Here is a 14,968-nt window from a genome sequence, read left to right as displayed (position 1 = left end):
TGATGTGATGTGTTTTTACCGTCACCGTTACCAATAGAGAATTTGAGGTGGTGGTGGAGATATATCGAGGGAGAGGGAAATGTATACAGAGGACCCACCCACCCTTCACCTTGATGGATTGGATAATGTGACAGGACAATGAGGAAGGAACAAGCAACCATGGCATAGGTTGTATAAAGTTTTTACGTCGCCGTCGTCCTCGTTGTCTGCGTCTGCTTTTACCGTTAAGTATCATCTCCGGTGCCATTGTTATGGAGTGACATTCAACGTTGATAGGTTTCTGTTGGTTAGAGACAGATTAATTATTATTATTATTATTCTGGCTCGTTACAAAATGATATGTGGGTTGGTGGTTGGGCGTTGCGTTGGCGCTGGAACTGGCGTTGCGTCGTCGGTTTTCGGGTGCAGATGATATGGGAACTTGAAGGTTATTTGAGTGGAAAATATTGACAAACTTTATTATACGCACATGACATATTTTTTGGGTATAAAATGATAGATTACTAATGTGTATCTATGTTTTGGGTATGTGAACGAGGGTATGAAGATAATAGGTAAGACAAAGGACAACAACCCACAAGTCCTTACGCTGTATAGACTGATATAACCTATTTCATAATAGAAGAAAGTTTGGAAAATATTCTGTCCGCAGTTGAGTACCTAATCCTCTTTAAAATAATTTATTTTAACGTTGGAGAAACTTTGTTATGTTTAAGATATTGCTTGATTTTTTGGGAACTCAGACAGGATTTACAGCTATGGCCAAAATAATAAGAACGGTTACAACGTTTGAATAAAACAACAAAAATAACGCTTTCATTTTAGAGAAGTAAACAACAACTGTTGTAAAATAACTGTTATTTTTATTCTCTTTAGTTATATATATTTTGTATTAATTAAAACAAAGAACAATGCGTTCAGTTGCAATTCATTTGTTCACGGTGCTATATCTGTCTGGCCAAAAAAATAAGAACAATCAAGAAAAAAATTTAAAAGTTTTGCAATTAAGACTTCACATGAAAAAAAATATGTAAGTAACAAAGTTCTATTATTTAATTACTTATAACTAAAATAATTTTATTTTATTGAAGAACGTTATGGGAAAAAATAAGCATTGCTATTTTGGTGTTTCGTGAGCAGGGTGAGTCAATTCGGAGTATTGCCAGAATACTCAAATGCTCCTCTACAATGGTTTTTCAAGCGTTACAACCAAGAAAAACTATTGAAACTAGAGGTCGCCCATCAAAATTGTCAGAAAACGACAAAAGGGCCTTGGTAAGAAAAGCCAAGGAAAATCCTTTTATGTCGTCACGTGACCTAACTCATGAGACTGCTGTGGCAATAAGTTCCAGGACAATCCGGAGAGTTTTGCTTGAGGCAAAGTTACCAGCTCGATCACCAAGAAAGGTTCCATTTTTAAAACCAGTTCATATAAAGAAGCGCCTGGCCTTTGCCAAAATGTTCCACATGCCCTATGATCCACTGAAAGAAGTTAAACAGTGGCAAAATGTGTTGTGGAGTGACGAAACAAAAATCAACCTCTTTGGAATGGATGGAAAACAGTTTGTTCGTCGCCCAAAAGGTGAAGCGTACAATCCACGATACACCAAGCCGACTGTGAAACATGGAGGTGGAAGTCTGATGATATGGGGTTGTTTTTCTTGGTGGGGAGTAGGCCCAGTGTTTCTCATCGATGGAACAATGACCAAGGAAACTTATGTTGGGATTTTGAGAGACACAATGCTACCATGGGCAGAATAAAATATGCCCTTAAAGTGGCGATTCCAACAGGATAACGACCCCAAGCACTCAGCAAAATTAAATTAATAACTTTCGGTTGAAAATAATAAATAAATTGATAATTCCCTGTAATAACTGTTGGAATTTAAAGTTAACATAATAATCTATCCTCTCAAAATATAATATACTTATTCGACACAAAACAAACGTAACATCAAATAAAAGTAGCCAATCGTGTTGAGTGTTCTTATTATTTTGGCCATAGCTGTATATGAAAATGTATAAGAAAAACGTACAAAGAATATTAAATTTAAAATAGCGGCGAAATGCAAAAGTAGGGGGTAACTATATTTGGCTTTTTTGGTTTAAGTAAGAATGTAATCATAGGTATTTAAAATCAAAGACGTGAGTATTTTGGCTTCTTTAAATTCACTTTTATTTGTTGTGCATCACATTACACATAAGTTTCATGGTGAAATGAACGAAGTCGGTAAAATATTGTGGGAGAAAAAGACCCATTCTCAAAAGCTAAAGTAATTATTTAAATAATTTGTATGATATGTATAAATTTTTATATTTATTTGGTGAGGCACATTTAATAAATGACACCTTACTTTTTGTTTTACACTTCAGAGTTTTCAGAAAGTATTAAGCTATAGCAAGCTTCAAACTTCGATCAGAGGATCATCATAAGTGTATGTGTTTGTTGTTAGTAAGAAAGTATTACTACTAAAGCCTAACACACCCACAAAAGACAAAAACAAAATTAACATTAAACATGAATTATTACAGAACCAACAAAAAAAACGCTAGGATGCAAACCACACTGATTAATTCCCATCTCGTCTGTCAATTTGTCCTGCTTAAAAGTTTGTACGTATTCGTATTAGGTTAAAAAAGTTGTCAGTTGAATTATTATTTTGTCAAATAGATTTTTAGTCGAAAAGCAATTCTTACTAATTTTAATAAAATAAATTGGGTGGCGCAACAGTCCGTTTGAAAACTAGGGCCTAGTGACTGACAACTCTCCACCATTCCTGTTTGCGAGTACTGTTTTCAGGGATGGAACGGACCTACAATTTTAAGACGAATCCGAAGGAGAATTTGTCAATTCCTCGCAAGATTTAGTACATGTTAAAAAAAAGTTTAGGTGGCATAGGTAGGGATCAAATCCAAGACCTCTCGCATGACATTCCATTGCACTAACCATCATGCCTCGGGTAATACAATTTTAGTAGCATTTCTTAAATTTTGAAAAAAATTTGAAAAATTTGATGAATGAAATTAATTTGAGAGTTATCAAGAACCGAACATCAATATTAAGATTTAATTTTTTATAAAATAACGGACTGTTGGATTTTTATAAAAAAAAACAACTGAACATCGACAACAATATTTTCTGTGAAATAAAAAAAGTTTGAAGACAATATCTCAAATATTTCACAAGGTATTTGAGTCCAAGCAAATTTTAAAAACTTTTATTAATTTTTTTGCTTAGGTTTTTTTTTCTTGTAAAAAAAGCAGTCTCTATTTTTCCCAAAATTTTTTGAATGTTGAAAACAATATTCCTTATAAGTAAAAATTAGTTGGAAGCCATAATCTTAAATTTTTTTAAAAGATATTTTTACCAACTTTGAGTAATGTTTTTTTTAGGTTTTTATTTTTTATAAAAACAACTGTTAACTCAATTTTTCTGAAAATTTTACCAAATGTTAAAAACGTTATTTTTCGTCACAGAAAATTGTTTTGGAGATAAAATCATTTTGTATTCGTAAAATTCTCGAGGTGACAATTTTGTTTATAGTTTGTTATTTACAATTAAATTAAAGTCTCTAGCGTTTTTGATTCGTGAGATATTTTGGTTTAACCAAAATTTTCACCTATTTTTTAAAACTGCTATGGTAAAAAAACCATATACGCAATTTTGCATTATTGTCTGTATAACAAAATTTATTTGGAGTCGATATCTCTTCTGGTTCTTGAACTTTGGACGACGAAGAGAACGTTGAGACTGTACGGACGTACGAACATACGAAAGTACGTACACACGTACGTACAGATATCTTTCTAAAAATCTTTTATTTCGACTCAAAGGACGTTGAAACGCCGTGAAATGTCAAAATTTTCAATTTGACAAATCGGACCCATAACAATAACTTCCTATTGGAAGTTAAAAAGACGTTTACGGTAGTGGATCACTGGTTCTAAACAATGATTTTAATTCCAGCTTATTTAACTTAGGGCTTCATTCGGCATTAAGCTTCGTTCTTCCCACAGTTAGTTCTATGGAAGTCAATAGAATTAAATCAACGCAGGTGATCGGTAATTCAAATGTACACAAGATAGCAAATAAGGTGCATCACTTTCGCTATTAACGATTTGATTAAGAAATATTTAGTCGTTATTAACACACCTTTAATAAGGCATATCATAAGGATCAACCCAAGGGAGGCCTTTTATGGCTAAGCGAATGAATTTATGCGAATGAAATTATGTTGAATTGATTCGATACGTTTTCTATGAATTTCTTAATAGAGAGTCCATACCTGCGAAGCATATTCAAGATGATGACGAACATGACAATTGTACAAAGAAAGAGTAACATAAGGATCATCGAACTCATTTTCCCAGTGTTTTATAAAATCAAGCAAGAAACTTGCCTTACTGACAATTAATTTAATGTGATGTTTAAATTTCAAGTTAGAACAGAAATGAACACCTAAATCTTTAAACGTGGAGACACGACTGAGTTTTTGCTATGATATACAATAACCAAATACACTACCGTAATAACCGTAAAACTGTTCATGTCATCAGCAAAAATGAGAGCTTCACTTAATCATAGACATAACGAAACGTCGTTGTTAATAGACAGAGTGAACAGAAAAGGTTCAGAATGACAATTTTTAAATTTTACCTCTTTTTTTACCTGTTTCAAGGTATGAAGCTAAAAAAATACTTGAAAACGAAGAGCTTTAAGTTTAAAAAAAAATAATTCCGTGGCTAAGTTGGTCAAAAGCTTTAGAAAAGTCAGTGTGTACATACACAGTCAACTTCATAACCTTCTTCGAAGCTATTTGAACATACACTTAGTTTTGAGAATATGAGGATATTTGTAAGGGTTACCTAATCTTTTTTTTCACAAGACAATGTTACTGCTCGCAAATGAAATTTTTACTTAAAAAATGCTACACTTTCACAAGCAACTTATTCAAACAATTAAGGAATGCAAGAAAGCTTCGCAATGGGCCTGTAGTTTGTTGTATTCACATTGTTACCTCTGTTGAAATTTGGTGTTAGAAATGACTTCTTCTGAAAGTTTGAATACGACTGTAAGAAGTTCAACTAATGTTTTTACTAGACTATACTATCGGTTGAATACCATGGGGACCGGCTGAGAAGTCATCATGATCAAGGACCGTACTCTGTAGCACAGAGATGTGACTACAGCTATTTTGCGAAAAGGAGTGAAAATTATGAAAATGTACTTCATCAACAACTCACGGAAATTTGTTGCGAAAGTGTTATCGATATCAACAATTTAATCTAATGAAAGGTTCTTGTTAGTACAGTTAACTAAGAAGCCATCTGATTTTTTCTTTAATTTGTAGTTTCCAAATTTGTTCCGGATTCTCTTTCAAGGTGCTCATATAACCAGTAACATAACTAGCGTAATTAAAAAATTAGAAAGGGACTTAAATTCGTTAAAGAGTTAAAAGTTTTGAGATAAGTTTTTCATGCCTTATTCCTTTTGTTACGCATTAACCGCAATGCTTTCATGTACCAAGGGTGTCTAAAGTTTGTATTTCTTGATTTCTTTAAAGGTTCATTTTTTTTCCAAACAATAATTAAGGATCTCATAAAAATGTAAAACTTCTTCGTGAATATTAGAAAATGGGAATGTACCAGCGATTCCAGAAATAGTTAAATCTTCAGACAATAACTAGAAATTAGTTTTATTTGAAAGGTCTTCAACAGTATGGCCGCTTTTTTCAAAGTTCTGTTCAAAATAATTTTGTTATGTTTTTTTTTTTAATAAAATATTTTAAATTTTCCTTTTGAATACTCTAAGTTGTGATAAAAGGTGATATTAAATAGTAAGGATTCCGTCACTATTATTTGCAATATATTGTATTCCTGCTTCATCTGTAAAGTATCTTAATTCCTTATATATCTGTCAGACCAATCTGTAACCTCAATTTTGACAACAAAAGGGACATAAAGAAGTGGGGAAGAGAAATTAATCTAAAACCATTCACTGTCATTATCAGAATTATGGCACATTTTTGAACTGGTCTAGCCACAAGCAACAACAAACCACTCAGCATTCAACCAAAAAGATTATCTAAATCGGTAGGGCTACATTCATTCGAGCTATGTATTTCACAAACTATACATCAGAAGATAAATGTGACTTGAATCTGCTTTTTTTTTTCTTTTTTAAAGCGGCCATTCTTCTGGCATGACCAGACTTTTGTGGTCGAATAAATTGCAACGGAATTTATTACGGTAGCCCCCATAACAGACAAACAAACAAACAAAATGTAGAAAAAACAGCGAGGGAGCCTGAGAAAGGGATGTATATTCGTACTAAAATGAAACTAAAGACTTCTCGCATCAGCTACAGGGCAATGTGCATGCAACAAAAGCCAAAACTTTCCCCCACTTCTTCTTCTTTTGCACGACTATAGGAATAGGACTACTATACTGATATAGTAATCTCTGTTTGCTGAACAAGCATTGCAGGAAAAAGAAAATTAAACTCAACGTTATGTCCTTTAGAAAAGTCCTTGAAACGACGACGGACGAACGTTGATAAAACACATATATATTCTTCGTCGTAGTTATCGTTGACGGGTAGTGCGGGGAGTGGTGGATGGTGTGTTGGTGGACAGCCAGCTAACGGCGGCGTGGCGGTGATGGTGGCGAAAAAGAAATTATGGCCTTGCATTGTTTGGGGATAAAACTAGGAAAAGTATCTACTCTAAAAACTCCATCGTATCAGCATCCTTTTACTATGAAATCCCACTACCACCGTCAGCCCCTCTTTCGCCGTCCAAGTCCCAACTAAAGCCAAAGCCACCCACTCGAAGCGTTTAATGCTCTGCCGGGACGAATTGAGTGGTCGCGCAGACATAAAAAGAATCAAGACCAAACAAAATTGCACAAGGATGAAGAAAGTGAAAGAATGAATTTCATTTTCGTTGAAGATTGAAAATAAAATAAAAGAAACGTATAAAAAGAAGAAGAATAAGAAACAAATGTAATAAAAAGACGAATAATTCTTATAGCTCCCTGAGAACAGGGTCGTAGTCATTTAGAAAGAAAATCAGGGGGTAATTATTTTTTCCTGATTTAAAAAAAAAATCAACTATGCAAAACATGTTTTTCCAATTGTGATTTTTAAATGTCGGCAGATGACTACAGACATAATGTTAAAGCAACGTCCGTCCGTCAAATGTTACTTGGTATTTAAAACCTATAGTGATTTCATCGGGAAACTCAACGCTGCTGAAACATAGCGATTACGGCGACACGTTAGATTCTGTAATTTTTCACTTAACCTTTGTAAACTATAAACCATCTAACACAACCTTGCAGCTACGGCGAACATTGATAAAATTGTTCCATAATAAAGGTTTTAAGGTTTTATATAGAAAGCTGTCACTTTTAAAGTCTATTTAACTAACGCAGTATACAAATTAACACCGTTCAAGAACATGTGTCTATAAATTAATTGTGTCTTGACAGTTGATCTTCGACTCGAGAAACATTTTGAGGAATTCGTAAATTTTAAGGTTCACACTATTATTCTTTCCTGACGAATTCATGTCATCTGGATCAGTGAAAATCTCTCAAATCCTTGAGAATTACAACTTTCCCCACATCATTCACAAAACTTGGATGGATTCAAGAGTTTATGCAGAAATTATAAAAAAAAATGAAGAATTATTCAAATTTGGACCTTCCCCTTTAACTCATAGAATAATTTGCATGTATACGACCTTGTCTGAAAAGTTCATGATTTTTATGCGAGTATTATAGTGGAAGAAAAGGTTGGTATTAATTTGCAAAAGTAGAAAGAAAAAGATACTCTTACTTATTTCTTTGCCCAGAGGGGACGAAGGCAAAGCGAATGAGAAAAACACAAACTTCCCCACCCCACAAAATCCACATAGCCCACAGCCATCACAAACAGGAAGCGGAAATTAGTGATGCGAAACCGACAGAAGCGTGTGTGTCATGATGAGATTTTCTATTCACTTGGGAGAAATCACAGAGGGCGCGCAAACTAGTATTTTCTTTGTATAGTCGTAAGCTCTCTTTCTTTGGTTTCCGCTTTCATGTGCAAATCCGGACAAAGTCCGATTTCGGACATAGAAATCTGTATAGCTGTATTCGTTGGTGCTCCCCAAGGGACATTTTTGGCAGTCTACTAAATGACAAATGAAGTGTAACACGCCAATGATTTATGGATGAACCGAAAGTGTCATCTGGTATAATGTCAAGCTTTGTATCGTCTTTGCGATTGCGACTCGCAGCACGCAGCTGGATTGAAAAGACGACGAAACGAGATGGATGGAATTCGGAGTTCGATGGACAAAAATAATGTTGATGGTTTAACGGAGGAGGATGAGATGATTCTTGAATTTCACGGATGATTGGAAAAGTTATTTGCACTTAACGTCCTCTGCTCCTTCCCTCATATCTTAAGATTGTGTTTGAAGATGATACAAATTGAATTTGTACGTGATTTGGTTAAGATCGATGAAGTGATACTATCCTACCAAAACATTGCAAAGAATTTTGATAAAGTAAAATAAATGTACATAGTAAGTAAGATATGTAATTAAAAGTAAAAGTAAAAGTCTACAGATGAGAGAAAGTTGAAGGTTAAAAACTGAATGGATAGTTAATACTATAGGATTGCTTCTTGTGGTTTTTGTTTGTAATGTAGCAGCTAAGGTATCATAATTTTGTAAAATATTGTAATTTTGTCTTATACCTTAATGTATGCGGTCAAAAATGATAACTTCTCATTGAGTAAATTCTTGTACATTATTTTTTTTATGTGCTAAGGCAAGTTCGAAAAGTATGTGAGACAAATTTAGCAGTTTTTTTGTAGCTTTTCTATTGTTATAGTTTTTTGACGTAGGCAAAAAGGACCTAAAACATAAACTGGTCACGCAGATGATACACAGACTCAATAAACTTAATAAAATTACGAATTTTTCTGTCTTAAATAAAAACATAAAAAAGGCCTTTACACCAAATCAACAACCTATGATGCAATTTTTTGACTTAAGACCTAAAGTCAAAGAATTAACTTTCATAAAGTTAAAATTTTATGAAGAAGGGGCCGAGCTAGATGTAGAAATTCGTTGGGTGAGACCCTAGTACTGTAGTGCCAATTTACGTAAGTGAGTAAAGCCAATGTTCTTGTTCAGTTAAAATGTGCCCGAAGAGAAAACTATTTATAAAAAGAGGCTGAGATGCGAACCACACCGATAACTTTTTGTAGATTTTATTTTTTATGAAAAAAACGGACTGTTGGATTTTTATATAAAAATTACTGAATATCGAAAACAATATTTTATGTGAAATGAAATAAGTTTGAAGCCAATATTTTTAAGTTTTGAAAAGCTATTTGAGTCGAAAGTAAATTTTTTCGAAGTTTTAGTATTGTTTTTTTTTAGAGTTTTATTTGTTGTAAAAAAACTGTCAATTCGATTTTTTAAAAATTTTACCAAATGTTGAAAACAATATTTCTTATGAGATAAAATTACTTTGAAGCCAATATCTCAAAGTTTTAAAAAGATATTTGAGTCCAAAATCAATTTTTACCAACTTTTATAAATTTTTTGTTAGGTTTTTATTTTTTCTCAATTCGATTTTACTCAACATTTTTCAAAATGTTGAAAACAATATTTCTTAGAAAATAAAATAAGCTTGAAGCCTAAATTTCAAGTTTTTGAAAAAATATTTGAATCGATATTCAATTTTTCGAACTTTGAGTAATGTTTGTTTTTTTAGATTTTTATTTTTTATAAAAAAAACTATCAATTAGATTTTTCTCAAAATTTTATCAGATGTCAAAAACATTATTCTTCGTTGCACAAAATTGTTTTGGAGATGAAATCATATTTCAGTCGTAAAATTTTGGAAGTGACAAATTTTTTTTTTCAGTTTTATTGATTTAAAAAAAAACCGTTACATTGATTTTTTTTTCAAAAATATACCTGTTTGGTATTACGTTACAGTCTATTATATAAAATTTAATTCAAGTGTCTAGCGTTTTTGGTTCGTAAGATATTTAGGGTTAACCAAAATTTTCACCTTTTTTTCAAACTGCTATGGTAAAAAAAACCACCCACGCAATTTTCTTGAGAGCCTTTTCTGCATCTTTCTGCCTTATTATCTTATTATCTATATAACAAAATTTATTTGAAGTCGATATCTCTTCTGGTTCTTGAGCTATGGACGACGAAAAAAACGTCGCGAACGTACGGACGTACAAACGTACGTACACACGCACGCACAGACATCTTTCTAAAAATCTTTTATTTTGACTCTAGGGATCTTGAAACGTCGAGAAATGTCAAAATTTTCAATTTGACAAATCGGACCCATTACAATAACTTCCTATGGGAAGTTAAAAACAGGCTGAGATGCGAACCACACCGATAACTTTCCATCCCTTCTGTCGATTTGTCATGATTAAAAGGTTTGTAGTTTTATGTGTTTTGTTTAAAAAGGTGTCAAAAAAAGATGGTTTCAAAATCTACTTTAGTCAACGAGGTTTTTACTCAAAAACCAATTTGAGTAGCATTTCTTAAATTTGTTTATTTCTTATATAAACAAATACGAATTGAATGAATTAATTTATTCTTAAAAGTTTTGAGTAGGTACTATTTTTATGAAAAAACTAAATGTTGGATTTTTATAAGAAAAATTGCTGAATGATGAATTTTTCTGTGACATGAAATGACAAAAAATTAAATTTTTAATTATTTTTAGTATTGTTTTTTTTTTTTAAGTTTTCGATTTTCTCAAAAATTTACCAGATGTTAAAAACTTTATTCTACATTGTACAAAACTATTTTGGAAATAAAAATGTTTTCTTCGTAAGATACTCGAGTTTGGTGTCACGTTTCAATATATTCAATTTTTTTAAATTGCTATTGAATAAAAAACCACCCACTCAATTTTTTGAGAGTCCTTTCTGAATTTTTCTGCATTATTAACTTCGTAACAAAATTTATTTGAAGTCAATATCTCTTCTGGTTCTTGACCTAAAAACGACGAAAAAAAGTTTGCGAACATAAGGACAAACAGTAGTGTGCAAAACGTTTGCAATTATCACTACCAATCAAGAAATATATCATTCCAGTATATTAAAGTTGTATCAATCAAACTTTTTGTATTGCTCAAGACTTTTTTATGTTTCACTTTATTGTTGATAATCTTAAAGCACTGATCCACTAGCAAATTCTACAAATGAACTGATTTTACAAAAAAAAAATAATATCAGCTGTTCAAAACATTTGCAACTAGTGGCCAATTCTTAATCTGATTTATTTTGAGGTTGGTAAGTTTAGCTTGAATTTTGTAGTAGTTTGAATTTTTTAGTTAGTTTTAGTTGGAACTTTAATCGATAAAACGGGTTTTTAAGATAAAAAAAGAATTTTGAGTGCTTTGCAAAAAGGAGCATCACAAAAAGAAATTTCAAAGAAATATTAAATTCAAGAATAGACTATTTGTAGAATCATCAAAAGTGGAAAAGTGTTATAGAGGAGGAATGCCTCGAAGCACCACAGCAAAAGATGATTGAAAAATAACAAATTTCTTCCAAGGAAAACCCACAGAATCATCCAGGGAAGCAAAAATTGAACTAAAGTTACCCATTGAACCATCAACTGTCAGACGCCGCACATTGCAGGCCGTATTGCGTTGTTTTAAAATATCAAAAAAGCCATTTATTTGAAAAAAATGTGAAATCTCGTTTGGCTTTTCCAAAAACTCATCTTAATTGAAGTCCCAAAAACTAGGAAACGGTATTGTTTTCTGACGAATCGAAGTTAAAAATGCACGGATCAGGTAGAAAACAACATGTCAAAAAGCCAAGAGGTGAGAGGCTAAATCCAAAATGCACTAAAAGGACGGCCAAACATGGAAGTGTTTCAATATTGGTATTGGGCTGCTCTTTTGGCCAAGGAATCTGAATAATTCGACAAGTAGAGGGCATAATGAAGTCTATGTAGACATACTTTGTAACACCATGCTGCCTTATGTCTATTGGGAAAAGGACGTTCCAACACGACAATGTGGATTGAAGGAAAAAAGATTGAGGTTTTACCTTGGCCAGCCCAATCCCCATACCTAAACCCAATAGAGAACCTTTGGGAAATTGTGAAGAAAAGAATTGGGAGAAACATTTTAAAACACAAAAGTGACCTATTCGCTGAATTGCAGAGGCAGTGAAATGACATTCCAAAACAATTATTAATAACCACATAGCTTCAATGCACAGACGATCTACAGCAAGGAAATATTATTATTTCCTTGAAGTGAAGCAGAAAAATAATTTCAAATTTAGTTGTCAGATCTAAGTTGCAAATGTTTTGCACAGCAATTTTACCAACTATGAAAGTATTTAGTTATTCATTATTTGTTCAAGTGAAGAGTGTTAATTTGTTTCCAACAATTATAACGTAATATTAAAAGATTTTATAAAACTAAAGAAAGAATTTTGCTATATGATTTTTTAAACAACTTTTTCTTAATGAAAAATGTTGGAGGTTTTAATTGCAAATGTTTTTTTTTAATAGTACTGTACGTACACACGCACGCATGGATATCTAGGGACCATGAAAGGTCGAGAAATGTCAAAATTTTCAATTAGACAAATCTTCCTATGGGAAGTTGAAAATATTAAGTGTTTTTTTTTAGTCTAAGGGGTTAATTTGTTTGGTTTAGTCAATTATTAACAGCGGAATTGATGAAGTTTGATGTATAAACAAAACTAAACTAAAAAAAATGTTAACAGTGGAATGGTGTATAAATTATAATAAATTCAGGAAAATGTTACTAATTTTGTAAAGGTGTCTTAAAAAAAAAACTTGACAGGTTTGTATTTCCACAAACAACGTTACACCGTATTTTTCATGAAGGCCAAAAGAATTTAAGCTAGACACTTTATAGCTTTATCAAAATACATCTTCATTGTGATACATATTTTTTGAAAAGCTTTTGTATCCTCAAAATGTTATTGTTTGGTTTTAAGACTGGCTGTATGACTGACCGTATACTTCTTGGAAAATAAAGCAGATATGACTATTAATGTGATCAAGAGATAGCGATACCGAGCTATTTTTAATGATTTGTTAAGGCTTGGATTAGATGATATTGATGTGAATAAAGATGGATTCTACAAGAAAAGATTCCTAATCGTGTTATTTATCAAAGAAGTAATTTTCCACCAAAATTTCGTAAACTTTTTAAGGAAATACATATTGGCCATGAATTATTTCATGGAAAAGATATGGTTCTGCAACTTTAATGGGAAAACCATTTGGTTAGATTATTCTGTTTATAACATACTTTCGCTTTAACATGAAATGAACAACTATCAATTTAATATCAAAATTAAACCTTTAATTGGAAAACCACTAGTTACAGTTAACACTAGCTGTAAACGGTTGATAGCTTGGCTGACATGTTTCTCAACTAAATATAGGCCAAAGTTCTACGAGTATCTTCACTGAACATTTAAAAACTATTTCAAAACGAGTGTATCGTTTGATGTTGTTTTAAATAACGGTTGTTTTGTTTTTCTTGTGAATGTCTCAATATTCCAAAATTTAAATAAATACATTAAAAAATATTGTTTCTATTTTTAGATTTCTTTTACTTACCAAAGGCGGTTTGTCCCCCAATCGCTTGCAGTTATTCAACTCTGTTGGTGAATTATCCTCGTCTGAGCTAGGAGTCTGTACAACTTTCTCGTTATCATTGCAGCTGCATATTTTAAAATTGTGTTCGTTGAGAAAATTTCCAAATTGAATTTATTTCCATGTTATAAGCGCATCAATAAAAATGAGAAAATAGTAGAAAATAAAGAAAGGCATTATAAGAAAATTGTTATTTTTTGTTCCCTTAAACAAAAATAAGAAAATAGTGATTGACAACACATACACTGTCATGTTAGTGTGTCTGTGTATATAATAGAACCCCATCAGCCAGTACAGCAACACACAAACATACAACAATAAAACGACAAATAAAAAACATGCTACATCAATATTTAATCACATTAAAAGGATCAGAAAAGTTTTTCTTTTATACGAGTTTGTAATTGAATAGACGTAGTACGTATGTATATATCAAATCCAAGTGCAAATAAAATCAAAGAAACCTAAAAGATTGATCTCTCGCACACATATACACTGATACATCACTCACTAACATTCAATAAAGAGGACATTTTTCTTTTGTCAGGACAGTTTGTTCCTTTTTTTTTCAAAGGACATGTCTAAGGGTGGTGCATAAGTTTCTTTTTTTTATACTGTTTAAATCCCCATGATGTCCTCCCCAATTATATAGGACTTGTTGTTGTTGTTGTTGTTTACAGTTTACTCACTTTAAATTTTGGTGGGCTTGTGTGAAGAGATGAATGGGTCGTCTGCGAGCCCCAGGAGATGATGTCGTGGTAGTTGTTGTTGTTGCATTGTCTGTAATTGAATTCAAATCCACCCTCATGCTGCGCCCACTCCCACCGCCCAATCCAACACCCATTCCGCTGACATTGAAACGATTAATGTTATGGTTATCGTTGCTGTTCTTTTCATATCCCAAATTGTTGTTTATCATCTTTAAAAAAGTTCACTGCACCCGCCATCGTCGTCGACACCAAAGTCAAAACCGACACGAATACATATATGCAACATTTCACGGAAGCCAAACAGACAGGCATAATTATATAGCGGAACACCCAAAGCGATTTTAGCAGTTTATTATTATTATTTTATATTTTTTTGTTTGGTTATGGTTGCAGGCAAAAAAGCACATTTTTTGAAGGTTTTTTTGGGGTTGTTGAGAAAGGGATGTTGTGATTTTTTTTGTTTTTTTTTCAGTTCAATGAGAATGACATTTATATTTATAAAATTTTGGGGTTGGCAGGGTAGGGTTGGATGGAAATATATCAAACCATACCGCCAGTTTTGTATTT

General features: G+C 32.4%; 1 protein-coding gene across 2 annotated transcripts in view; it reads right to left on the bottom strand.

Annotated features, from left to right (window-relative positions):
* The window catches only part of LOC129948468 (EGFR adapter protein), a 92,724-nt gene that overhangs the window by 10,103 nt on the left and 67,653 nt on the right, over positions 1 to 14,968 (bottom strand). Inside the window, exons 3-4 of one of the 2 annotated variants that reach the window (XM_056059476.1) lie at positions 14,381 to 14,625; positions 13,656 to 13,758 (exon numbers count right to left, since the gene is read on the bottom strand). In XM_056059476.1, the coding sequence (XP_055915451.1) occupies positions 13,656 to 13,758; positions 14,381 to 14,610 (333 nt within the window). In that variant the 5' untranslated portion in view covers positions 14,611 to 14,625. The remainder of the gene's footprint in view (positions 1 to 13,655; positions 13,759 to 14,380; positions 14,626 to 14,968) is intronic. The other variant, XM_056059477.1, reaches the window with a different exon arrangement.

The sequence above is a fragment of the Eupeodes corollae genome, chromosome 2 (genome assembly GCF_945859685.1).
Source record: "Eupeodes corollae chromosome 2, idEupCoro1.1, whole genome shotgun sequence".
NCBI classification, from domain to species: domain Eukaryota; kingdom Metazoa; phylum Arthropoda; class Insecta; order Diptera; family Syrphidae; genus Eupeodes; species Eupeodes corollae.
This window is presented reverse-complemented; position numbering and strand designations above follow the sequence as displayed.